General features: G+C 39.3%; 1 protein-coding gene across 8 annotated transcripts in view; it reads right to left on the minus strand.

The window, feature by feature from the left end:
- LOC137860497 (multidrug resistance-associated protein 1-like) overlaps nt 1–20,551 on the minus strand; it is a 32,999-nt gene extending 12,448 nt beyond the window's left edge. The window contains exons 1-18 of one of the 8 annotated variants that reach the window (XM_068690797.1): nt 20,433–20,550; nt 19,090–19,151; nt 17,277–17,563; nt 16,349–16,490; nt 15,806–15,969; nt 14,592–14,769; nt 12,620–12,874; nt 11,067–11,132; nt 10,317–10,454; nt 8,814–8,960; nt 7,577–7,661; nt 7,397–7,463; nt 6,123–6,249; nt 5,354–5,530; nt 4,880–5,047; nt 3,643–3,829; nt 1,312–1,381; nt 332–392 (exon numbers count right to left, since the gene is read on the minus strand). In XM_068690797.1, coding sequence (XP_068546898.1) covers nt 332–392; nt 1,312–1,381; nt 3,643–3,829; nt 4,880–5,047; nt 5,354–5,530; nt 6,123–6,249; nt 7,397–7,463; nt 7,577–7,661; nt 8,814–8,960; nt 10,317–10,454; nt 11,067–11,132; nt 12,620–12,874; nt 14,592–14,769; nt 15,806–15,969; nt 16,349–16,490; nt 17,277–17,374 — 2,130 coding nt within the window. In that variant the 5' untranslated portion in view covers nt 17,375–17,563; nt 19,090–19,151; nt 20,433–20,550. Of the gene's footprint in view, nt 1–331; nt 393–1,311; nt 1,382–3,642; nt 3,830–4,879; nt 5,048–5,353; nt 5,531–6,122; nt 6,250–7,396; nt 7,464–7,576; nt 7,662–8,813; nt 8,961–10,316; nt 10,455–11,066; nt 11,133–12,619; nt 12,875–14,591; nt 14,770–15,805; nt 15,970–16,348; nt 16,491–17,276; nt 17,564–19,089; nt 19,152–19,618; nt 19,765–20,432 lie in introns of those variants that run through there. The other 7 variants (XM_068690803.1, XM_068690788.1, XM_068690831.1 and 4 more) reach the window with 7 other exon arrangements.
- Between the last annotated feature and the right edge of the window lie 5,851 nt (nt 20,552–26,402).

The following is a 26,402-nucleotide window of genomic DNA, read 5'->3' on the forward strand; positions in this document are numbered from 1 at the left end:
AACTTCCTAAAGTTGAGACAGATTATTTTCCTAATGGGGATATAAACTTTTTAAAACATTCTTCTTTCTGAAATACATAAATCAGACTGAACCAAGATGTAAAATGAAAATGCAGCCTATAGCAGATAATAAAAATAGGAAATATCAAGCTAAACACTTAAAATCTGGTAAAAAATGTAAGATACATTTTAAAATTAGCAATTAGAGGTCAGGCAAGCTTAACAAGAAACAGAAAAGTGGAACTGAAAAACAATACATATTTTTATGCATAAAAAAAACCCTCACAAACAAACAAAAAAATACTAAAGTTTTTTCTATTATTGATACTTACACCACCAGTAGCAACTTTTTCTTTATTGTTTGTGAGAATTTTCCACTGATCAAAAGAAGAACTGCAAACAAGAAGAACAATGTCAAGTCTTGTGAATCATACAAAGAGTACATCCATTTATGTCTAAGCAGAAATATATACTATGAAATCTTTTTTTTTTTTTTTCTTATGGAGATATGGAACTGCCCTCTGATGTTCTATTTTTCTGTTAGAATAACTTTATGGTCAGAAGACAGTACCAGGTATGGCCTTTTCATTTCTTGTATCGTTACATGTAGGTAAAACTCAGCTTGCCCTGACTGACTCTGCAGCTAGAAATTTAAGATTGTCCTTTTCTGAAGCATGCAACTTGGGTCTCAGTCCTTGTCTAGGCCAAGGAAAAGGTCTTGCTATTTGCCTTATCCATTTCTACTACTTCTGGACCAAGGTGGTTAGGCTTAGGTGACCTGCATTGTCTGAATTTTTAGGTGGAGATGTGCCACTATAGTGCATTACAAATTAATCAAGGAGTTCATCCCCTTACTTGCGGGATCAGAAGTTTTCTTAAAGGTGGAAAAAGAAAAATTAATGCTACAGGGGAAAAACAAAGAACATAAGCAGCTTGTTAATACATCAGGAAATCAAGCTGCTGTGAGGGAATTGTGGGTGCAACCACAACAGAAACTTCTGAAACTCCCCTTTGCTCCCAATTAATACGCTTTGATTTACAGAGAGAAGCAGCCCACGAACCAGATCCCTTGAACTCAGGTACATCAGTACGTGTAATAATAAAATAATCTAGTACATTAACTATACTTCTTTTGCATACAACTAAACCAGAAGATGAGCTCCAGATACATACTATGTAGTCAACTGCTAAGGGCATTCAGTCTTAACCCATGTTTACACAGTGGAATATCACCACAGCCTTCAGCATAAGCACTTAGGGTTGCTCTGACATTGCATCAAATAGGCAATGGCTACTGCTTTTTTATACTTACTGTTTGAGTTTCCTCAATTCTCTTTGTTTCAGACTTCTCTCTAGTTGGCATTCTTCTTTTGAAGAAATCACTATAACAGCAAAAAATAGAAAAATATTTTCAGTCATTATACCATGAGTGGATGGGTACAGTGAAAGAACTTAGAAATAAAAAGTGGACAAAGTGATGAACAGGCGTATTTTAAATTATGAATTGTATAAGTCACTTTAATCTTGATACAGCTACTACACTGGACAGAGACATTTATGACCAAATACTAGAACAGCAACATAAAGTAAATCTTCTTCCCAATGTGGAAGAAGTTGGAAAGCATATTTAATATATATATATATATTTTGTAATATTATGTATTGAGTGTACATGGCAAGGTTTCGGTAACAGTGGAGCTGAAGAGGTGGCCTCTGTGAGCAGAGCCCAGCAGCTGCCCCATGTCAGACCAGGGCCAGTTCCAGCCAGCTCCTACAGGGACCCATCAGTGGCGAGAGCTGAGCTGAGGGGTAATGCTGGGTAATCTCTGGGACAGCAGATTTAAGGAAGGGGAAAATAAACTGCTGCCCAAAGGCAGCTGGGTGAGAGAGGAGAACCAGCCCTGCAGCACCCGGGGTCACTGCAGCAGGAGGGCAGGAGGTGCTCCAGGCATGGAACAGAAGTTCCCCTGCGGTCTGTGCAGAGGTCCCTGGTGGAGCAGGCTGTCCCCCTGCAGCCCATGGGTCCCACATGGAGCAGATCTCCACGCTGCAGCCCCCCCATGGGTGGAGGAGCCCCCAGTGGAGCAGGTGGACGTGGCCTGCAGGAGGCTGCGGCCTCCTGCTCTTTTCATTTGAGGAGGCGAAGTGAGAGAGCAGTTGTGGTGGAGTTCAGCTGCGTAGCAGGGTAAAACCACCACACACTATAGTTTGCTTGACTGTATGAAAGGAGGAACTCAGAAATAACAGTATTTAAGAAATACTGTCTAAACCTTCATAAAGGAAGCACTATTCTGTATTTTCTGCTGTGGTATCTTCACTGAAGCAGAAGTAACTATACTAGGAGACAAATTTTGCAGAGTCCCTTTGGAGTTCTGTACTTACTAAAAATACAATTTTATAACTCCCTACAATATTAATACTAGTGTTTGTCTCAAAATAGTCTGGCATCTTAGCTGGAAAACTGAACTCTCTGTTCTTTGTGTGTTAATTACATGAAACAACACTTTTTCAGAAATGGATTTTTTTTTTCTTCTTTTTCATACTTAATGTAATTTAAGCCAACAGACCTTTTAAGACAGTTATGATTTCTACATCCATCTATCCTGCTGCATGTACCTCTGTTGTATAATTTTGTATCACAACACACTGTATATTGTTTCTCCTCCTTGTTACCTCAGCTCCCCTTCCCTTGAGTCATTACTCATCCTGTATGAATAATGCATGTTCCCTCACACCATCAGCCCTACAGCTAACCCAAGACTGTCCTTTTGCAAATTTGTGGTTGTTTTTCCCCTCCTCCACATCAACCCCCAGCAAATATTTGAGAGTGCTTGCTTCAGTGTAGGGCCTGAATTAATAAGCTCACCTAACCGTGCTGTGTGCTACAAACTCAAATTAGAGTCACTACATTAAATGGAAAGCAGCACTACAACCATCTGCAGGCACTTATCTGTTAAGAGTCTTCTTTGTTATGTGGAGATGAATTCTCTCAAAATTAAATACTCACAACTCATCTCCTTCTAAAGTACGTGACGAAATCAAGTCAAACAGTCTGCATTGAGTATGTACTTACTTCTTTTCCATAGCTTAATGAAGAGCACACATGAAACAGCTCAGGTAAAGAAATGAGTCCCAATCCAAGCAGATAGTTTGTAGGTATGCTTTTTCAAGGTACTATGCCATTTCTGTTTAGTTTGCTGGAAGTATCTTTTAAGAGTACAAACAGCTTCGTTTATTTTTTATCCTACAAATGGACAGTATTCTCCTATGCCTTCTGCCATGATTACAGCAATCTAAGGTGAAGGAAATGTGAAGCATCCAATATAAAGGATATACTTGAGGAATTTGAAATGTCCATTCATTATTTATTGAATAATAAAACCTTAACAGAATCAAGTAACTTTCTAAGTTACTTGTCCATGAGTATGTAGATTAGAAAACAGCTGCATAAGGCAGCTTGATCGTACATACTTTAGCTGAAAGAGTAAAACATTCGATGTCAGTGCACTATTATTTTAGTTTATAATCAAAATGTAGGTGGGAATGCTCTACATCTTCCAGAAATTGTAAGGAAGGAGAGGAGGAATATTTTGGGAATGAAAAGGAAAAATACTAAATAAACACAGTACACAAGTTTTCTCACCTTCCTTTGGGGTTGTCGCTTCACTTCTATTCTCTGCACCAAAGACTTGAATAAGCTCAACAAAATTAGCCTTCTTTGATATGAGTTCCCAGTAGGTCCCCATTTCGCTTATTTTGCCCTCTTCCATCACTATTATAAGATCAGCATGAGGCAGGAGCCTTAGGTTGTGTGTCACCAATACACGAGTCTGAAACACAGGATTTTCTATTTCAGCATATAAAAACAAAGCATGTATTAAAAGTAAGCATTTTATGTTGGAATGATCAGTTGGAAATTTTCTGGGATTTTGCTTATTTGTCTACTTTATTACTATTACAGTTGTTTATTGCCTGCTTTACTACATTTCTCCTTAAATTGCCAACTGCAACGTCAAACTGTTTATGCTTACAGCTATTTGATATTACTTGTACTTAACTGTTTCTTAATGTTTGTCTTCTGTTCAGGGGTGGTTTAGATTAGATCATAAAGAGAAGAGGTAGTTGTATATTACAGTACAGTAGTTTAACAGTCTTACCATTAAATCTGCCTAGAAGTCTACCATTACTAGAGTTCTTTCTTCTGCCAGATACCTATCACCTACAGAGCACGTAAATTAGGAAAAGGAAGAAGGGAGAGATTGAAGTGAAAGACATTTACTTCATAGTAAGTAAACTATTAATAAGTAAGTTCATAATAATACATGTGTTTTGCAGGCATCAGCAGGATTAACCTGCACTAACTCATAGCACTGAAGAGAGAATATTTTATGTCCATCTTACCTTCCCACATTAACAGATCTTACATGGGAGGACTTATTCCCTCTGATTCCACTTTCCCTTTGGGAATTTCCTCAGTCAACAAGAAGCCCTTCTTTCTACAACTTACACTGGCTATAACTTATTTATAGCAGTGAAGCATCAAGAGTGACCACAAAGGGCTCTACCCTGCCTTGTATATGCACATCACAGCACTCCTCAATAGCTGCCAGCAAAGGAGAAATGACCACGTATTATACGACTTTTTCAGACTTCGAGGTCAGGCCAGCTCTCAGTCTTGTTTTCTGCCTGCACTATGGCCATCTGATAGGCTTTAAACTGGTAGATTCAGCTGTGCTTTTTATTTAGCCTCTTTATTCAGAATATTTTTCAACAACACATTAGGAAAAAGATGAACTTTTGCAGTATGACTGAGACATTGTGTCTGTTGCATTGTACAAAGCAGTTCACCCCCAAATTGAAAAGCGGTCTCCCTACTTTACCTTGTTTTTTAAGAGGCCTGAAGGCCCAATTAGCTTCTCAAAAAGATGTTTCCCAACATGTACATCTACAGCAGATAGGGGGTCGTCCAGAAGATACAAGTCAGCATTGCTGTACACAGCTCTAGCAAGACTCACTCTCTGTTTCTGCCCTCCACTTATATTGACGCCCTAAGGAAAAAAAAAAAAAAACAAAAAAAAAAAAACACATTTTAATACAAAATACTACACAAGACCAGCATATCATAGTCAATTTCATCATTGTATTTTCCAGGTAACCAAAGTAAATTTTCTAATATTTATAAAAATAGAAAAGTTACAAGTTGGATTTTTAAGTAATTAGAGCAAAGTTTGCCCCTTGTTGATTAACTTCTCATTTCAAAATGGGCAATTACAATGCACTGTGGAAAATTAACTATTACTTACAGGCATACAGGCAATACTAATATTAGTATTAATTATACTTCAAATTCTCACCCTTTCTCCAATCTCTGTTTGATCTCCCTTCGGTAACTGTTCCAAATCTGGCAGTAAAGCACAAGACTCTAAAACAAGCTCGTAGTATGACCTATTTAGATTTGCGCCGAAGAGAATATTTTCCTGTAAACTGTCATTTTGAATCCAAGCTTGCTGAGCAACGTATGCCACTGAACCCTAAATTAAAAGAATTGGAAACATTTTTTACTTGGTCTTTCTGAGCACCAAAAATTGCATTTTAATATAATCTTGCTATTCTAGCTTCATCTCAAAATAACAGGACATTACTTCCATAATTTGAGCATTATTAAAGTGGTAAAATTTTGACTAATAAAAAACAATTGGTTTAATATTCCTGTACAACAGCTTGCTGATAATTACTATAACAGCACATACTTCAAATAAAACTGACAGAGCTGGGACATACATTGAGTGAAGTCGTTCAGTGAAAGATCTCAGTGACAAACAGTGACATCTTTTAAAGGTAATATTTACATACCTAATGTAGAGCCATTTTGCTGCATGTATCGATGTACGGTTTGACTGTATTTTTACCTAACTTTCTGTGGAATATATAAACCCCTAAAAATTAAGATTACAGGATAGCAATGATCACCAGAAATGCTCCTACATCTTTTCTTACATAAGCTGTATGTCCTGTAAAAATGGATGAAAAGATAAAATGGCACTTCCAAAAGCAGCTTTCCTTAACTTATTTTCTGGTGAGTAGGTCGGGGTGGAGTATGGAGGGACAGACAGACAATCTTACTCTTCTCTGAACTGTTCCTTCAAGTTTCTCCATTTCTCCGAGAATAGCAGAGAGAAAAGATGATTTTCCAGATCCAACCTGTCCCACAACAGCAACTAAAGAGCCTTCAGGAATGCTGACACTCAAGCTGGAAATATTGAGGAAGAAATTAGTTATCCTCTTTGTAAACACTGCATCATGTATGGGTTGTAGTCATTGTAAGAAATAAATACTCTATTTTACCCTCAGGACAATGAGAAATCAGTATTTCAGTTTGCATGCCTTTTAAATATATACCCTTCAGCAACATGCAATAACGACTTTAAGAATAAATTCGTTGATCTGCAGATTGAGAGGTTGTGTTTTCATCTGGTCACAATATAATCAAATGGGAGAATGTCTAACCAGTACACACATTTACTTGTCTCAGGCCTGTAGTTTGCTTTTTACCTTGTTCTGACAACCAACAGCTAGACTTCTCATGCAGAACCTACTGTACACAACGTGTGAAAAATATCTGAGTAAAAAAGGCTGCTCTTCATCCTCCACAAATTTTGCTGTCAAAACATGTACAACCTGATCTCATAAACTTTTGCATACATAGAGAGCCACTTCCTCTACCTGTACTCCAGCTATCTGGATCTAAGCATGTTCTAAACCAAATGACGTCTGCTGAAACCAGCTTATGCCTGGAAATTATACTGCAGGCTATGGCAAGGGATCCCCTCTATCCCTGAGATGAACAGAGGAGACAGCATGGTGAGAGGGTTAGATTGGGTGGGTGGTAACCACTTCAGCTGCCCTAGTAAAATTGAACAGAGCTTATCAAGTAGGTTCTTCATTCTACTCCAGGGCGTGATTATTCCGTTTTCTTACTAACACTGCAATGAATTCATTGTGTAGCAGCTTAAAAATATCTGAATTTATACCTAAAAAATACCTCATTAAGAAATGACAAACAAAAAAGGAGCGTTTTCAGGCAAGAGAGACCACCGTAAGAAAAGCAAACTTTGTTCTTTCCAAAGAAATTTAAACCTTCCTTGTGCAAACTGAAGTGTGAAACAATAGGAGTGCTACGTTGCAGAACCATATGCTATGTGGTTCCTCTTAGAGCATGAGGGAGTCCAGGTCAGATTTGACTTTCCAGAGCACACTGATCACATGGGATACTCTGCAAATAACAGTGTATGTTCTTTCTGGTGTCTTCATCATGAACTAGTCCTAACCCTGAAAATCTTTATAAATGTCACACTCTACTGAAAGAGCTCATAAAAAGTAATGAATAAATATCTTACTTTTTTAAGATTGGCAGGCCATTTTTCTCCCAGCGGAAAGAAGCACCAATAAACCCAACAGCATGATCTGTTGTAGTAAAGGAAAAAGAACACAGTTGCTAATCCATCCCCTCAGTTGAGGTTCTTAATGATCACCCATTTAAACTAATGAGCAATTAAAAATGAGTAACTGCGGCTTACTTCCACTGTAGCTTGTATTAACATCCTCAGGGTTAAGATCCTCAGCACACAGAAAATCCTCTAAACGTCTCAGAGAAACCTTGGTCTGCAAGATGAACATACAGCACAACCTGTGCTACCTAAATTCTTAAATAATACTTAAAAACAAAAACAAAAAATAGTCAAACAAAAAATAAACCAACAAAAAAAACTCTGGGCAGTATGAAAAGACATATTCCTTGTCCTAATTAAAGGTAGACAAAAATTGGTGTTCAGGGTAAATGAATCCATAAGCAAGTGTTCACCTCCCTCTCCCCCAGGATCTACACTGCCAGGTAACTATAAAATAACAGAGCATGCTTGACCTATCCAATGTTAAAATATACAGTTAATCCTTGAATGGCTAGTTCTTCTGATTAGATTGTTTTCAAACACAGTATTTTACTGTGAGTGCAAATGTACTGTGACATAAAATGAGCTGAATTTACACTTTTGCTAATTTTTAAGCTAATAGAACTCAACCTTAGGAAAAGACAAGTTTTTGATCTTACAGTACGCTGACCATAAATGAAGTCACATCAGGATGAGTATCTGTTCACAGTGCTACCCATCCTTACAAAAAGCTGGATTGTAAAAAAGCTGTGACAGAGTACATTCATGGGCAGCTCATATAATATACCCCTAATAAAGCCTTAAAAGCTAACAGTTCCCAATCCATATAATATCCCTACTAGTACACCATTAGGGCTGAAGGTTGCTGATGGAATGCCCTCAGCAGCTCTATTTCTTTTTTCTCTAATTCTTTCAGCAGTGACTAGTGAAAAACAGTAATGCAGAGGCCACGTTGGGCCTCCCCTACTTGGTACCAAGGGCTCTAACATACAACAACGTTTGAGTTATTTAAAAAGATGTGGCCCAAACTGGTCCCACTTTTCACTGGAACTGCGAAGATGAGAAGTTGAGTAAAAGCAGAAAATGACTTTAACGCAATCAAGGAAGAAAAGCCAGAAGTTGAAAGCTCAGTCGCCATCAACTGTTCCACCCCATTATCATTCCAATTAAAAAACTGTGAGTCATCCTTTAAACAGCCTTCATGCTTCCCCTTCTGTAAAAATACTGTGCAGTTTCATCTTAGTAAAGTGTAACTTAAAATAACTGAATGACTTAATCATTCCTAGATATAGATGAAACACCAGAGAAGAACAAGAAGACAGAATAAACATCAGCCTTTTGCTGCCCTTAGTCATAATACGCTTACCTGGGCCACAGCAGAGATCACAGATGGCAAATCAAACAAAGGCAGTCGCAATATGTTAAATAAAGTAATAGATGTAAAAACTTTAGTTGCTGTTAAAACATTCTCTTTGTCCAGATAAAAGAAGACTCCAAATGTAGCCAATGAGACCTTTTAAAATCAAAACATGAAAAGAAGAAAAATCACATTATAAATAAAATCTATTTTGTTTGCATTTGAAAGATGTGGAATTCCATTTCTACTTCACATATAAACAGGGACTTCTCTGCATTTGCTGCACTTGGAAATTATTTCATGGCTGCAATGTTGAGTGCTGAAATACGTGGTTACTGGGGTTGACCCAACTGGACATGCATGAAACTATGAAATAATTTTCCTATATCAGGAATTGATTTCTTCATTTCAAAAACACTTAGACATTACGTTTCATGCTGACATTTCAGCAAATTCACATTTTTTTCTTTTTGCTGTCTCTATGATATTGGTCATAAAGTAAAATTATTTACTGCAAATATCTATATTTTTACCACCTGGATTTTTTTTCCAAAAAAAATGTATAGTCATCAGAGAATAAGATGGGCTACTACGCAGCAGATACTTGAGCCTTCAGAACTACCCAGGAACGCTTAAAGTTAAGAACCTGTCCTATGGGGTCTCATGTGCCATTTCTTGAGTTTAGGAGGAGTTTTGAACTAAAACAGGAGTACTAAACTAGGAGTCATAAGAAAGTCCTAAATGATAATTTGATTATTTCACTGCACTTAATTTTGTGATTTTTTTCTTACTCACTGCTTCAAGTATTTCAGTTATCAAGGTTACAAACCGGATGGCCTTAATGCCATCTCACCATACCTAAGGAATATTCATCCTCACTTAACTCACATATTGTGAGTTAAGCATGAGAATATTCCAGTCTGTGTAACTAAAGTTAAGCGTGGTCATTTATCCCTAATGAAAATTCCAGTTTGATCCATTTACTTTCCAATGACGTTTAACAGAGATATTTAAAGATCCAAAGGCATGAATGGCTTCCTGATACAATTTCACTGAAACAAAGCTAGGATGAATTCAGCTCATGGTTGTCTTTTTGTTGTTGTGTGTTTTGTTTTTGTTTTTCTTTTCCATTTATTTAGAGGTTTAGTGTTTGAGAAGGGTTTACTAAAATTTTCAGATTGAAAATACACTCCCTTAAATCAGAAGTATAAAGAAAATAGTTATTTCTACACAACAGATAAAGTGCAATTAAAACAGTGAAATGAGATTCAGAAGACAAATTTGATTTCTCAGTTTCTAGCAGAAGTCTTTAAAAGGTTACTCAATCCATAATCTCTTTGTCTTGTTGCTCTCCAGTCGTATAATTAATATTAGAACCTGTGACTTCAGATATATTGTGTTAATAATCTTTTTAAGATACTGTGAGGCAATGTTTGTGAGCAAACATTGTGAGCTACTAAAGCAACTGGAAACAGACAGTCTTGCACGAATGAATATTTTAATGAAACAAACCATGAAAGGAATACATGTCAATGTTAGCATGGAGTAAGTCGCCAGATACCCAGATGACTTCAAAACATCCACTTCACATTCTCTAATGTTCATGACTTTCCTTTGATATGAAGGTTCCCATGCATAAAGTTTGAGGATCTAGACAAATCAAACAAAAAGAAGCATTTGAATAAAATAGTGATCGTGCTTCACAAAATAAGCTTAAGCTCCAAATGTCATTTTCAAATCTACAGCAACACCAAACTATAAAAACTTTAATGTTTTACAAATAGAAGTATGAGCTCAGGTATCTGAAACTTCGGTTATTCTTATGGAAAGAATGCTCTAGTTCCCCTTAATTCTACACATTTCAACATATTCCTATGCATCATAAATGATGAGTTGTTTTATTTCAGAATTGTATAAATAACGATTAAAACTAGGCAACTTTTAAAAGTGTTTTCTTTACATACCAAAATTTTAGTCTGCTAAAGGTTTTCAGACATCTACTAACACATTTTACACTAATAAAAATGTACTAAAATTAAGGCATCACAGATAAAGTTTTTCAAATAATATTAAACCATTAAATATCTTTTAAAAAAACTTTAAGCACATTATGTTAAAGTGTCCTCTTTATAAGCTTCTATCAATATTGACTGAAAGATTATTCACAGAACCCTATTTTTTTTAAATAACTTGTTTTCAGTCTTCACAAGTTAACAAAACCAAACCAAACCAAAAACCACACCTCATTAGTTGTGGCATTACCTTTATTCCATGTAACATTTCACTTAGTAGCTTGACTCGTTGATCTGAGTATCTCATTTGATTTTTCTGGTTAAAAGACAGCAATATTTTCATTTTTCAGTGACAAAAAAAGGAAAGAAAATATGCAGTATGTTTAGGAAATAATTATCTTTTACACTACTTTTGCCTTGCTGAAAAACACACTAGCACTGCAATTATATCATTTTCAGACATATATATAAGTTATATTATCCATTACATAAAATAAAGGATTATTTAATACATTACAACAACATTTTCCCCCTAAAATATATATTAAGGAGTGCATTTCAATTCTTTTTTTTTTTTTTTTTTTTTAATTTTTAATCTCTTCTCTGCTATCATTATTTCCTTCATATTGAATAAAAACTATAGAGCCATGGTTTGGGTTGGAAGAGACCTTAAAGATCACCTAGTTCTATGCCACCCCTTGCTATCAGCGGGGTCACCTCCCACCAGACCAGGTTGCCCAAAGACCCAACCAGCCTGGCCTTGAACACTTCCAGGGATGGGGCATCCACAGCTTATCTGGGCAGCCTGTTCCAGTACCTCACCACCTTAATTATAAATAATTTTTTCCTAATATCTAATCTAAATTTACCCTCTTTTTGTTTAAAGCCATTACTCCTTGTCCTATCAGTATACTCCCTTATAAAGACACTCCCCATCTTTCCTGTAGGCCCCCTTTAGGTACTGGAAGGACCTATCACGCTTCCAGTTCCCAGAGTGTTCAGGAAAACACTTCAGTACTTCTTTTCTCTCTCACATCTTAGTAGGAATCTAAATATATGTGTACCAGCTGCATCTTCAAAAGAGGCGAGGGCTTTCCTTGCTGTGATGTCTCTATACTATCACAGCCTTACAAAAAAATCTATGGATCTGTAGAAGAGTCTTCACTGCATGCTGCAGTATCAAAGGCAGAATAAGTCAGACAGGTATTTGCCTTGATAGTAATGCAAAGCTTAGGGCTGTAGCATTTGTTCCAGTGGACCTTGTGAAATTGTCAGTTAAAGTAATATGCAATGCATGCAAGAGAACCGCAGCATAAGAGAAGCAGGAACGAAGCAGGAACACATACAGTCCCTCTGTGGGAATTCTCATAAACATAACATATTCTCCTGAGGTTGAGAGAGCTGCTTAGCCTAAATAATAGAAGTGAAAGAGGGCCATAATCCTACAAAATCCCTTATTTAACAGAATTAATTCATGTAATATGCAAAAACATAACTGCTTCTAAACTGAGTCATATAGCAATTTTTACTAATACAAATGTATTGTTTCAGTATAATGAAAATTTAGGTATGCAATCTAACTAGTAGTTTAGCTATGAAACATATTGCTTTCTTACTGAAGTTATGCTCCCCCACTTTCCCCTCTAGTGGAAAACAGCTACAATATTGGGTTGTTTATTGTTTTGGTTTTAATTTTGATGTGCAATTATAATTCCTATGCCTGCATAATTTTAACCCCCCCCCTTTCATTTCTGCATTACGACAATTAAACCTCTCCTTACCATGCCTATTTAAATGTCTCACCTTCAGACTTTTTACTTTGGCAGCAATAAGCGCGTTTATAGGTATAACCAAAAGAAGCACTGCTACACCTGCTAGAGCAGAGGAGCCAAGTTCTTTCCAGAGAAAGACAACAGCCACGATGATCTGAAAAGGTGCTGACCATAACAGGTTGATGTTTACAGTTAGCTCCATGAGTTGCTGAGCATCTGCCGACATCAGGTTCACAATTTCCCCAGTTGTATAGTTTTGTCGTGAAGAATTTGCTAAAGTTAAGGCCTGCAACCAGAAAATAGAGAGGGTAAAAGTTGCAAAAATCAACAATTTTGATGGGTTTAACTTCCCAGGAAAAGCTAAAAGAAGGGATGATAAATAGTAAAGCAAAGCTGAACTCTGTGAAACAAACTTGCAACTCCTTACGGTAAATAAAGAGGACACCATAGCACAAAGAGAGCTCAGAAAAGCTCAGCTTTGGGCTAGCTTGGAACTTCCAAGTGCAGGAAGCAACAGGCTTCACAGCAAGCACAAGTGCAGCAGGCTGACACCACATGTCCAGGTGTCTGAGGACTGATACCCAGACAGATCACACTCTCTTGCTGTGACTCACATTCTTCCACTTTATCAACTGGAATTCTTGCACAAAACTAGACAGTGCTGCAGCAACTCACTCCACCATCCATTCCACATGCAAAGCTCAACCTGATCTGATATTCACTGACGCTATTCAGAGAGAGGACCAAGCTATCTCTCTGACCTGTAGCTGTGGAAACTTGCCAGATGACATGCCCACTCTAGTTGCAGCCTCATACTATATTGCCCTGTTCATGACTTGATGTACTGACACATCCTCATAGATGACATGAGAAAAAGAATTCCTCCATTTTCCTGAGTTGCAGCTGACAAGTGAAATGCTGCGTAGTGGTTCAGAAAATACCTGAAAAGGCTATGCCAAAAGGTTTATTTGAATATGTTGAGGAAAAAACGATTGCATTTTAAATTGGCTAATTTACTTCAGATTGGGATTACGTCTTGTCTTCCTTAACATTTGCTTCGTTGTCAAATACTGCAGTAAAAATACCAACGTGTTGTGTTTGTAACAGAGTGAATTAAAGGTGCAGCACTGAGAAACCAGCTTCACCTCATATGCTATACAGTAACAGTATTCTAAACATTTTAAATGTTTTGTAGGTCACACACAGATACTTTCAATACTATGTTATGAGCACCTTCCTCTCTCACAGTTAGTAATAATCTCAACTTTAGTAAGAAATACTGCAGGTAATGTAAGTTACACATAGATTTACACAGCAGTTAACCTACTGCACATTCAAATCATCTGAAAATCAGCTTCACTTAAATCAAGGAGAAAAAATTCAACCTCCAGAGGAGACAAAGTGGCAAACTTCAGTTTGTTATATTCACTTCAACTGTACAGCAAAAGCTGTGATCACATACATCCTTGTTCTCTCTCTGTAATTCTAGCCTGAAATATTTTCCTATGTCATTCAGTAAATTTGGGGAAATTATCCCATAATCATAGAACCATTTGGGTTGAAAAGGACCCATAAGAATTATCAAGTTCAACCTGCCCATGGCAGGGACATCTTTCTCTAGATCCAGTTGCTCAAAGCCCCATACAACCCAACGCTGAATACTTCCAGTGATGGGTTACACAACTTCCCTGGACAACCTATTCCAGTGTCACACCACCCTCTTTGTGAAAGGTTTCTTCCTTATTTCCAAACTAAATCTAATAACAATAGGAAGAGCTCAGCTTGTAACAGGTTGCTGAAAAAAGAATTTAACTGCAAGATTGAAGCATATGAAGAGAAATGCTGTTGAAATTACAAATTCTTATGCATAAAAATCATCACAATATAAAGTCAATCTGTAAGCCTGTCACCAGTTTATAGTATCTTTGGTTTTGATCATGCTGAGAAGCCTATTTTAATTTTTTTGTTTGTTTGTTTTGAAATAAAACAGAATGCATGATTACCTTTTTGTATAGCAGGCCAACAACGGCAGTCTTGATTTTGACTGCAGTAAGCATATTGTTACGCTGGTATAGCTGATGTAGGAGAGTTTGTGAGAAAGCTACAAAAAAAAGGGCAATAGCGTAGCCATATCCACTTCCATATGAACTAGGGTGATTTTCACCTAGAGTTATCATTGATCTGTAAATGAAGCAAAATAAAATTTTAGACTCTGTGCACATAGTCAACAACCGACAATAGAAAGTTCACTAAACCGACATACTGGCAACTTGTTTAATTAAATCCATTTTGCATCCAAGCATGTCATGAAGACAAACCACATTAAAAATAGTGTTCTACTATTTGTTAGCCTAGAAAAAATTATCAAACACTATTCTAAAAATTAATTGGCTAGTGCTGACTTCGCTGGCAATGCAGTACAAATAAAGAACAGCACGAAAGAAAAAAACAGAGCATTTTAATTGTGAAGTCACAAAGGCTGCAACTACCAACTACAAAAGTGAGAAAATAAATCTGAAGGAAAATTAATTCTCATGTTGGTGTTAGCAAAAGTTTATCTTAAATAACCAGCAACTGTGATATCTTCAAACAGATCTTGAAACAGGTCAACAGGTTTGTTCAGCATCCCAGGATACAACAGAATTTCCCTGACACAGGGTATGGAAGTTAACAATAACTGTGTTCATTTTACTTTTCTTTATAAAAGCACAAGATAAATTCTTTATACTTTTCTGTTAAGCACAATATCCATCCACCTTATGATATTAATAACATTAGAAGAGAGTTACCACAGTTTTCCCAGAAATGATGGAACTATAGACATTGTTGTATGTTTAATTTTTTTTTTTGTAAAAGTAGAGACACAAAAATATTAACAAAAAGCAGGAAAGTTAAACATCTCAGCACTTCACTTTTTTTTCTTTTTTTTTAACATTTGATTTTATATTTAACTATATTTAACACTTAAAAGCAATATAAACTCATTTCCACAATATTTATCTCAGTCTGTCAGTCAAGAAACTCCTGATCACTTTGAGCTTTCCCTCATTAGATCATTTACAGATAATCACTGAAGGAAAAAAAATAAAAACACACACAAAAAACCCCACCCCATCTTTAAACATCTAAGCTGTTGCTTAGTTTGGTTTTAATACTGGTAACCCTTTATTATTACTAATCATCTTTAAACATAAGGTAAAACACAATAACAACTTACTTCATTATTTGTGAACTTATGAAAGGCAGAATGTCAGCTGCAACTTTTAGAAAAGCAACTTTAATCAATAAAAATTTAAATGTTTGCCATAGTGGCAAAATCAAAGATTGTTTATGGAAACTTGTTGTCTTGCTTTTGCATAGCATTCTTTTGATGTAAGAAGCCTGCAAGATTACAAAAATATGTAGATAATTAACAAATGAAATGATTTCGTCCCTCTACCCCACCTACAAATATAACGTATGTAACATAAAGTGTCCATTTCAAGTCATGTTTGTACATATGTTCTGAAGAAGCACATTTCCTATAGTCAGGACTGAAGAAAAACTTTGCGGTAAGAAATGAACTGTGGTTTTATGTAGTCTGGCTAGAAATCTTTTAGGAAAGGATAAATATTGTTTCTAGGGTTGTCTAGAAGCCCTACAAAATCAGAAAGTAATTTAATCCTCAAATGACTGTCACAGGTCAAAAAACTTGGAAGACTTTTAAGAACTTTATGTCTAAGGTTGAAAAAAAATGTTAGCTGTTCTTAATTATCACCACCTTCAATCCTGCAGTAGACTTTTGGATTTCTTTCCTCCACTGCTTTTCGAAGTTAGGACACACGCTGTATGGTGAATCACTTTCATTCAGCTCAAACAGGTCATCCCTCTCCAATGGTTTTTTATAGCCAATAGATATTAGTCTGAAAACAAACAAACAAACAAAAAAGCAAACAATGAATTTAGACAGCATGAAATACAGCAAAAACCAAACCAAAACACACAAACAGAAATACAAACTCAAAAAGTTAAGGATATCATTTTGGGTATATAAATAAACTCCATATTCAAAATAATATATGTAATCTTATAAAGGCTACAGCCTAACACTGGAACATACTTACAGTCACCTTAAATATACTGAAATTTACCTGAAGTAAGAAGGTCCCAAACAGACTGAGTAAACTTTGTATGTCAAAGTCTGTCTACATTTCTGATCCCACATTTCTCTACAAGAAAATACAGTATTTCACAAACAAACCTGTGTAGCACCATTACACAGTTACTACTATAATTGGGAATTAAATCTTATTTATTTTTTAATTCTCAGATTGCATTATGTTGTGACTCACTTCTAACCAAGGTAACAACCTTAAACTACTGGGGTTCAGCACAAGTATGATGGAAGTTTCCTTACTGCAGATCTTCATGTATTAAAATTTTGTTTCAGCAAAGTGCTGTTACTCACTTTATTGTTAAAAAGATGTGAAATCAGTCTTAAAAGTGGCAAAATAGGGCTGATGAACAAGCTACAAGAATTCCATTTCAAAGAATAACTGCTGACCTGTATTTTTTGACAGGCAGGACAGATTTCAGAGAACTTGCCATCCCATTCCTGAGATGGAAAAAATGCAGCAGGACTAATGTGGACAATCTTATGCACCTTAAAGAAAGCCCCATACATCTGGGAAGCAGCAAGAGACACATACACGGACACAAGAGCGTTTCTTGTCAGTGACAGCTGTAATGCTTTTAGGCTGGTGGTTATTTTCCTCCCTGAGGGCTGAAATGCAGATGCAGTGTCCATCTTCTCTAGAGCGTGCTTCCAGTGCAGACTTCTGTGCCAGTCAGTGCCAGTGCTGGGCTTCGTGTTAACGTGTGTGCCATTGTGCTTAGCACAGTATGCAGAGTAAGATTCAGAAACTTTTTGTTGGAAGTAACAAAATTCTAGTGGGGGTGGACCTCACTATCCATATGGGCCTCCTTTCTACTGAAACTGTAACATCAAAGACAAAGCGTATTTGTCCTACACTTGATAAATTAAGGCAAAAACAACACAGCCTTTTGTACTATGAGCACCAGCTTTTGAGAAGATGAGGAAAGCAGACCAATTAATACTTAAGTTATGCGGAATGACATTGCCTATTCATCTCAGTGCTAAAAACCACTGCTGCCTCCAGCTATTTGGTAAACTGATTTACCAAATGCCCTTCAGAGTGCAATCTCTGCATTGCATGAATGCTGAGGAAACATAATTGTTATATAATAAACACATAATGCCATATTAATTTGAGACTTTTTCATTTATTACTCTTGTTTGCTTCTGCTTGGGAAGAGGGACCATTTATAATATTTACAGTATTAATTTAATTGCATCCAGTAACCTATTTCATTGTAAACCACGCTCTAACTGAGCAGAACTGAAATCTTAACACCCCAGCCCACTCCCTTCTTTTCGTTAAACATTGTGGAACTGGTTAAAAAACAAAACCAAAAACCACAAGTGTCCCATGTTGGACATTATGGTTATTATTATAACCATGTTGGGTTAACATTCTGACATAACGAACAAATAAATATTATATGAATGTACGGTACTCAGTAGACTGCATACTTTGGTATGGTATAGAAAGACTGGTAACAACCACAGCTACTCTGAAAATGATGTTGTACTCTTGAACTCCAGCCCTGTTGAAAGTAACCAAATACTCCCAGTGCTTTAAACAATCTGATTGTTTTGTCTCAGCTTAAGTGCAGATACCATTTTCAGTTTTTGCTTAAAAATAATAATGTTGAATAAAGCAAGCCATAGTTATCATACTCCTAAAATACTTTTTCTCACTTAAAATGTTCATATAGGTCTGGTTTAAATGATTTGGAAAAAAAAAAAAGAAAACTGTTACATCTTCTGACTATTACTCATTCATAACACATGAGTTTGAAATACCATCCAAAATATTAAGTGACTGGAAGACGCATGACTTCATACAGCTGAACTTTTAGTTCCTATTTTTGAGTGGAAAAATTCTTAAGAAGCAGAGGGACTCTCCTGGTCTTCTTAAACACGTGATCTACTGTAATGATGTACGGCCTGATGTAAACAAGGGAGGAGGACAAATATGAAGTCAGCTATTTTAAAAACACCTTAAATGTACCACTGAGTATTTGTTCCTGGAGATATAGCAAATTGTTATGTCACTATAACAAGCACAAAGAAAACCTTACTTTATTTTTTGTCTATTGCCAAACTTTACAAAGGAGAAATAAAAAATAGCCTATTTGGGGCACTTAAATCCTGTGGCTAAAAGTAGTTTCTATCACAAAAAGAATGCTGTGCTTCATTGAAGCTATCAAAAAATAGTATGATCTCTAGAAATGGTAAACTTTGTTTTTTGTATAAAAATTTAACAGCAATCCCAGTCGCAAGCTATGGATAAAGCCTGAATGACAGCGTGGAATGTGCAAGCTCTGTAATTCAGAATTTATCAATGAACTTTAACAAGCTACTTATTAAATTCTTACCTGCTAAACCAGGCATATGTTAATTTACTGAGGCAAAAAACATTTTCCTCAGGGCTGCATTTCTGTTTAAAAAAAAAAAAGGGGGAAAAAAAAAGGCATGTTACTTGAAAGACTAAAGAACTTTTTCCCTCTTAGTATTCCTGTATAGTTCTTAGGAGCTATTTAATTCTGATCTACAACACTGCCTGTACTTAAGGTTGTTTTTTTTTGTTGTTGTTGTTGTTTGTTTGTTTTGGTTCCTGCTCCCACTAATAAATTCTAACACAAGGTATGGAGAATGAGAAATCTTCAGTTTCATGACTTAATAAATTTCACAACTCAACTTCCAGTGAGAGGATAATTAACCATCCCTTAAGCTTGATATTGCACTGTTTATACACAGTCTAGGGTATTACACTAACAGTAAACCATGCCCAATATAAGCAAGCGTTCCTTAAATGTTGAGGGTTAAAATCTTGTTTTACTCTTCCCCTATTTGAAAACCTGGCTACTGGAAGTGATCAACTGCTAGTATCTAAAGAAAAGCAACCTCCGTTCAGACGTTAAGAGATGAAGTACTTCTAACGTGTGCTGTACAGGTGAAGGAAGAGAGAAGAGTATTAGGATCATGTACTGCTGCCTGTTCGTGTCCTACTGGAGATAAAGGCAATACAGCAAAACAAGCGTGCACTGCCCCGCACTGCCCGAGGAATGTGTATCCACGCCCAAGAAGCCTTTGGCACCCCCAGGGCGTAACTTCCGTCCCTCAGCAATTCAGCAACACCTTGAGCTGATCTCTAACAGCAGATGCAGTTACGGTTCTTTTCGGCAGGTGGTGTGAAGAAACCACCTATGAACAACGCTGCCGGTGCTCTGAGATCCTATATTGAAAAAATGTGGAAAATAGTTGTTCTCGCACTTCCAGTGAAAAAGGACTGAATGATTTTATATTCATGCAGCACTGCTTGCCTGAAATGCCGTCTTTGACTATTAAAGAAGCCTTGGGCACGAACATTTTCTGGTCAAATCCTGCTCCTATTTCTATCCAAGGCCAACCTCCTACTTCCTTAAGAAAGACTCAAAAAAAAATAAAAAATGGTGAGCAAATCCCCGGCCTAGAGACCTGGTATGAATTCACAGGATACGCCCCAGGACGCCTGTGGTGCAACGCAGTGCTTGTTAGCTGCGTGTCAGCACGGCACTGCGGGGAGACCTGCACCAAACCCCGACTACGCCCCTCCGCCGCCCCCCTCACGACTCCCTCTCGCTGCCTCCCCCTTGCCCCACGGCGGCAGCTCCCCCGCGGCTGGGCTGTACCGGCCCGGCCCGGCCTTGCCTCCACGTCCCGCCCGGCCGCCCCCCACCTTGTCGCCGCTCGGGCTCAGCCGCTCGTAACCGCCCGCCATGGCCGGGCCGCCCCGCGCACATTGGGCGGGGACAGGGTGGGAGCTGCCACCTCCGCCCCTGCTCGGGGCTTCAGGGCTTGGCCGATCGGAAGGCGGGGCGGGGACCATGGAATGCAGTGCAAGGCTGTTTGGTGGTATGACTGACAACATGACTTTAAAATTTTGAGCTGTTTGTATAGAAGCAAAGTACAGAAGAGTACACTATCCCCCAGGGCAACGTAGAAACTACCTGTTGATTCTCAGATTTAAAAGTTAAAAGGTGTAAGCAGCTGTTTGAGTACAATACTGACATATACATGAACAGTTTCCTCTCCAATGTTCAAGTTGGTGTGCAACATTTTTCATCGTGCTCTCAGATCAGGATTCTGATTCTAACAATGGTTCCTAGTGCAAACTTCCAGAGAAGAGGGAAGCAAACCGGTCCCGACTGCTTTGAATGAGATGGAGAGAGCAAGCAAACGTAAATGAAGAAGATAAACCTGTAGGAATGTTTTCAGATAATTGCCACTGTCCAAAAGCTTTAAAGTGGTTGAATCCTTGAAAGTTCATTCCTGAAAACTCTGGCTGCATCACTGAATTTGAAGGAGTAAGATAGACTTGCACCATCGCAGAGCCTCAGTCACAGTTTAAATGGGCACTGCCTCTAACTTCACAAGAATGAAAGAGAAAAGGTCATCTTTCTACTTTGTCAGCTACTGGCAGACCTAGAGAAAGAAAAAACAAGAGTTGTTAACATTAAGATGTAATGTTTTTTGTTTTTTGTTTTTTGTTTTTTGTTTTTTTTTTTCTAAGGACTTCTCGCCAAAGGTGTAATATTGAGTAGAAAACTGACAACAAATGAAAGGGAAGATGAAAGAGTAGAAGGTACTTGCATGGCCTTAATTTACATGGCAATTGACAACAACCACAATCCGCAATGATTTCTAAGTGCCTTACACCATTGACCCTTGAGGCACAAAAACGGGATTCCCATATAAGGTAAGGGGAGTACAATCCTTCTCAAAACACAAGAGTCTGGGGTACACGACTGAGTACTGGAAATCTTAAGACTACGATGTTCACGTACCAGAAAGGAAACTCACATTTTAGCACTAAGCAACTATCTGTAGAGACAGGCTGGGAACCGGTTCTTGTTAACCCAGGGTCCATTTCAGCATCTTCAAAGCTAAAGAAATGGTTGACTGCTCTGTTGAATTGTGTTCCAGGCAGAAAGACTCACGTTCCTATTAACATAAAGAGCTTAATACCTTGTGTAATAAATAGCTCAGTCTTCAAAATAGGACTATAATCAAAGTTTACAATTTATTAAAGGAATAGAGGTAAGCAAACAGCACTGGGTGCAGCGGGAGTCTCTGCTCCACCAAGACGCACACCAGTTACATCAAGCAGCTGATTTTTATGCTCCTAGGCTAATACATATTCATTACTACTTCTAAAAAAAACAGGGTTATTATAATTAGATTCCAGAATCCAAACCCTCCTACTGGAGCATGCGTATCAGTCTCCGGTGGTCCCTCTGGGGGTCTCTCGTGCTGAAGGCTCCTAGTCTTCCTCCCTCTTGTCCAACTTGGCTGTATGTCAGAGACTTGTGCAACGCCCCCTGCAAGCTTTGTCTTTTAGTTGTTCTTCAGCTCTCCCCGTCTCCTTAATCTCCTGCCCAGATATCAGAGACTTGCATAGTGTCCCACGCAATAGTCGTCATAGTTAGCAGTTATTCTGAAACCCCCCCAGATACCAGAGACTTCAAGGAAAAGTCTACAAATACATTTCCCTTCAAGCTCTCTATTGACACAAATTGCTAAAACATTCCTTTGCAAGATACAAGAACTATATACATTAACCACTCTGTTTTTCTACGACTTGTGGTTATGCAAGGGTATGTAAGGCAGAAGGTCACATTCATCGTACAATGCGGCCCTAGCATTGTTCCATACTGAGACAAGTCAGGTGAACATATCTCACACTTGCTTCCGTCCTAAAGATGAGTTTTGGATTCAAATGTACCCCCTCCAAGATGAACAACTACCTTAACTTTGTGGGGTTGATATTCTGCATAAGACATTTGTAACATCAAGCTTCACAGCTTCTCCTCTGGATGCAGGAAAGAGGTTACAGATGTATAAAAGGGCAAGACAACTTCTGTGTGGTGATTTTACCGTGCTGGGCAGCTAAACCCCACAACCGCTCTTTCACTCCCCCTCCTTTAGATGAGGAGGGGGAGAAGTAAAGCAAAGAACAACTCACGGGTTGAGATAAGGATAATTTAATTAAAGGGAAATAATAATAACAATTAAATAAAGATTATTATGAACTAAACTATTTAACTAAAGGGAAATAAAAAGGGAAAGGAGAAAAGGGAGGGGGAAAGGGAAAAAATAAAAAGGGAGGAAAACAAATAAAATAAATGAAGGCTATATGGAAGTGCAGAGGAAAGAAATGGCTCTCTGCTTCCCACAAATGAGCGATGATTGACCACGTCCTTGAAGCAGGGCCTCAACGCAGGCAGCCGGTGTTCAAGAGGAGGACCAACATTTTCCCAACGAGAGCCCACCCCTCCCCTCTTCTTCCTGTTTCCACCTTTTATTGCTGAGTGTGACATCACATGGTATGGAATATCCCTTTGATTGGTTTAGGTCAGCTGCCCTAGTGATGTTTCTCTCCTCACTTTTTGCCCACCCCCTAGGAGGGTTAGAGAAAGTCCCGATGCTGTGCCACTGCTGCTCAGCAGTAGACACGACACTGATGTGATACCACTGCTGTTCCAGCTACAAGTGCAGAGTACGGCACTGTATGGGCTGCTGCCGGGAAAGTTAACATTCCAGCCAGACCCAGAGAAGCGCCACAATTCTGCGCCACAATTCACAGAGTCACAGAATCACAGAATTTCTAGGTTGGAAGAGACCTCAAGATCATCGAGTCCAACCTCTGACCTAACACTAACAGTCCCCACTAAACCATATCCCTAAGCTCTACATCTAAACGTCTTTTGAAGACTTCCAGGGATGGTGACTCCACCACTTCCCTGGGCAACCTGTTCCAGTGCCTAACAACCCTTTCAGTAAAGAAGTTTTTCCTAACATCCAGCCTAAACCTCCCCTGGCGCAACTTAAGCCCATTCCCCCTCGTCCTGTCACCAGGCACGTGGGAGAATAGACCAACCCCCACCTCACTACAACCTCCTTTAAGGTACCTGTAGAGAGTGATAAGGTCGCCCCTGAGCCTCCTTTTCTCCAGGCTGAACAATCCCAGCTCCCTCAGCCGCTCCTCGTAGGACTTGTTCTCCAGACCCCTCACCAGCTTCGTCGCCCTTCTCTGGACCCGCTCAAGCACCTCGATGTCCTTCTTGCAGCGAGGGGCCCAAAACTGAACACAGTACTCGAGGTGCGGCCTCACCAGAGCCGAGTACAGGGGGACGATCACCTCCCTAGCCCTGCTGGTCACACTGTTTCTGATACAAGCCAGGATGCCTTTGGCCTTCTTGGCCACCTGAGCACCCTGCTGGCTCATATTCAGCCGACTGTCCACCATCACTCCCAGGTCCTTCTCTGCCAGGCAGCTTTCTAACCACTCATCTCCCAGCCTGTAGCTCTGCTTGGGGTTATTGCATCCCAGGTGTAGGACCCAGCACTTGGCCTTGTTGAACTTCATGCAGTTGACCTCAACACAGTACTTGGGCTGCGGCCTCACCAGAGCCAAGTACAGGGGGACAATCGCTTCCTTAGTCCTGCTGGCCACGCTGTTTCTTATACGAGTCAGGATGCTGTTGGCCTTCTTGGCCACCTGAGGACACTGCTGGCTCATATTCAGTCGACTAGCCACCAGTACTCCCAGGTCCTTCTTTGCCAGGCAGCTTTCTAACCACTCAGATGGCTTTTCCAACCATCTTCAAACTTCCAGATCTAGAGGAACGCTTTGACTGCGGCCTGGTAAAATTATGGAGAAGATGATCCTTGAAGATCTTGAAGAGCACCTGGGGGACAATGCAGTCATTGGTCCCAGCCAACATGGGTTCATGAGGTAGGTCCTGCCTAACAAATCTGAATTCCTTTTATGATAAGATCACACATCTGGTTGATCAAGGGAAACCAGCTGACGTGATCTTTTTGGACTTGAGCAAAGCTTTTGACATGGTTTCCCATGGGATCCTACTGGACAAAATGTCCAGCATACAACCTAACAAAAACATCATGCGATGGGTGAGCAATTGGCTGACAGGCAGGGCTCAAGGGCTTGTGGTAAATGGGGCCACATCAGGCTGGCACATGGTCACTAGTGGGGACCTTCAAGGCTCCATTTTAGGGCCAGTCCTCTTCAATGTTTTTATAAACGATTTAGATGTAGGACTAGAAGGTGTTTTGAGTGAGTTTGCTGATGGCACCAAACTTGGAGGAGTTGTAGACTCAGATGAGGGGCTGAGGGTGGAAAGGCCTTGCAGAGAGATCTGGGCAGATTGGAGAGCTGGGAGATCACCAACCTCATGAAGATTAACAAGAGCAAGTGCTGGGTCCTGCACCTGGGACGGGGCCACCCTGGCTACACGTACCGACTGGGTGACAAGATGCTGGAGAGCAGCCCCGCAGAGAGGGATCCGGGGGCGGTGGTTGACAGCAAGTTGAACATGAGCCAGCAGTGTGCCCTGGCAGCCAGGAGGGCCAAGCGTATCCTGGGGTGCATCAAGCACAGCATTGCTAGTCAATCAAGGGAAGTGATTGTCCCGCTCTGCTCTGCGCTGGTGCGGCCTCACTTCGAGTACTGCGTGCAGTTCTGGGCAACACAGTACAAAAAGGACAGTAAACTGCTGGAGAGCGTCCAGAGGAGGGCGACGAAGATGGTGAAGGGCCTAGAGGGGAAGATGTATGAGGAGCGGCTGAGGGCACTGGGCCTGTTCAGCCTGGAGAAGGGGAGGCTGAGGGGGGACCTCATTGCAGCGTACAACTTCCTCGTGAGGGGGAGTGCAGAGGCAGGTGCTGACCTATTCTCTGTAATCGCCAGTGATAGGACCCACGGGAATGGTGTTAAGCTGAGGCAGGGAAGGTTTAGGCTGGACGTCAGGAAGAGGTTCTTCACCAAGAGGAGGGTGGTTGCACGCTGGAACAGGCTCCCCAGGGAACTAGTCACTGCATCAAGCCTGTCTGAATTTAAGGAGCGATTGGACTGTGCACTTAGTCACGTGGTCTAAACTTTTGGGTAGACCTGTGCGGTGCCAGGAGTTGGACTTGATGATCCTTATGGGTCCCTTCCAACTCGGGATATTCTATGATTCTATAAATAGTGCAGTCAGAGGTCATGGGGCTAGATTTAGAAAAGTCCTGCATAAAGAAGGGATCTCAGGAAAGAAAATGTAAATAACATTAATATCAAGAAAAGGATTTCTGATTGCTAAATTCTTTATCTGTCATGACTAGACAGATGAAAATCTATGATGGCAAGTTTGCCTTCAAGGTCATTTTCTTTTTTATTCATATCTTTTATTTATTTGTATTTATTTTTTTAACAGGCTCTGTACTAATGTTCCTCACAGAATGACTAACAGAAATATGAGCTTCGTGCAAATTTTGTAGTTAATTCATTAGGTCAACTCTAACCACTAAGCCCCTTGTCAGCTTATTTCTACTAGTGATAAGGAGCAATTGACCGTAAAACTTTGAAGCCAGGTAGACGAGCTTATTCCACAAGGTCTCTTGGCTCCACCCTTGTTAAGTGAAACTGGCCAGGTGTACGTCATTTTACCTTTTCTATATAGGAAGCCTGAGGATGCGCGGGGGGAATTGCCTCCCCAGGAGAAACTGTGGCTTGGGTTGCCTAGCGTGTTTTTCTACTGTGGTGAAATCAGCTCAGCATTCCCCAGCAGGCTGCTTTTCCTTCACGTTTTCAGCCCTCTCTGTGAAAGAGTTTTAGAGACTCTATGAGCCAGTTACATTGGTGGTG

The sequence above is a fragment of the Anas acuta genome, chromosome 1 (assembly GCF_963932015.1).
Source record: "Anas acuta chromosome 1, bAnaAcu1.1, whole genome shotgun sequence".
Classification (NCBI taxonomy): Eukaryota; Metazoa; Chordata; class Aves; order Anseriformes; family Anatidae; genus Anas; species Anas acuta.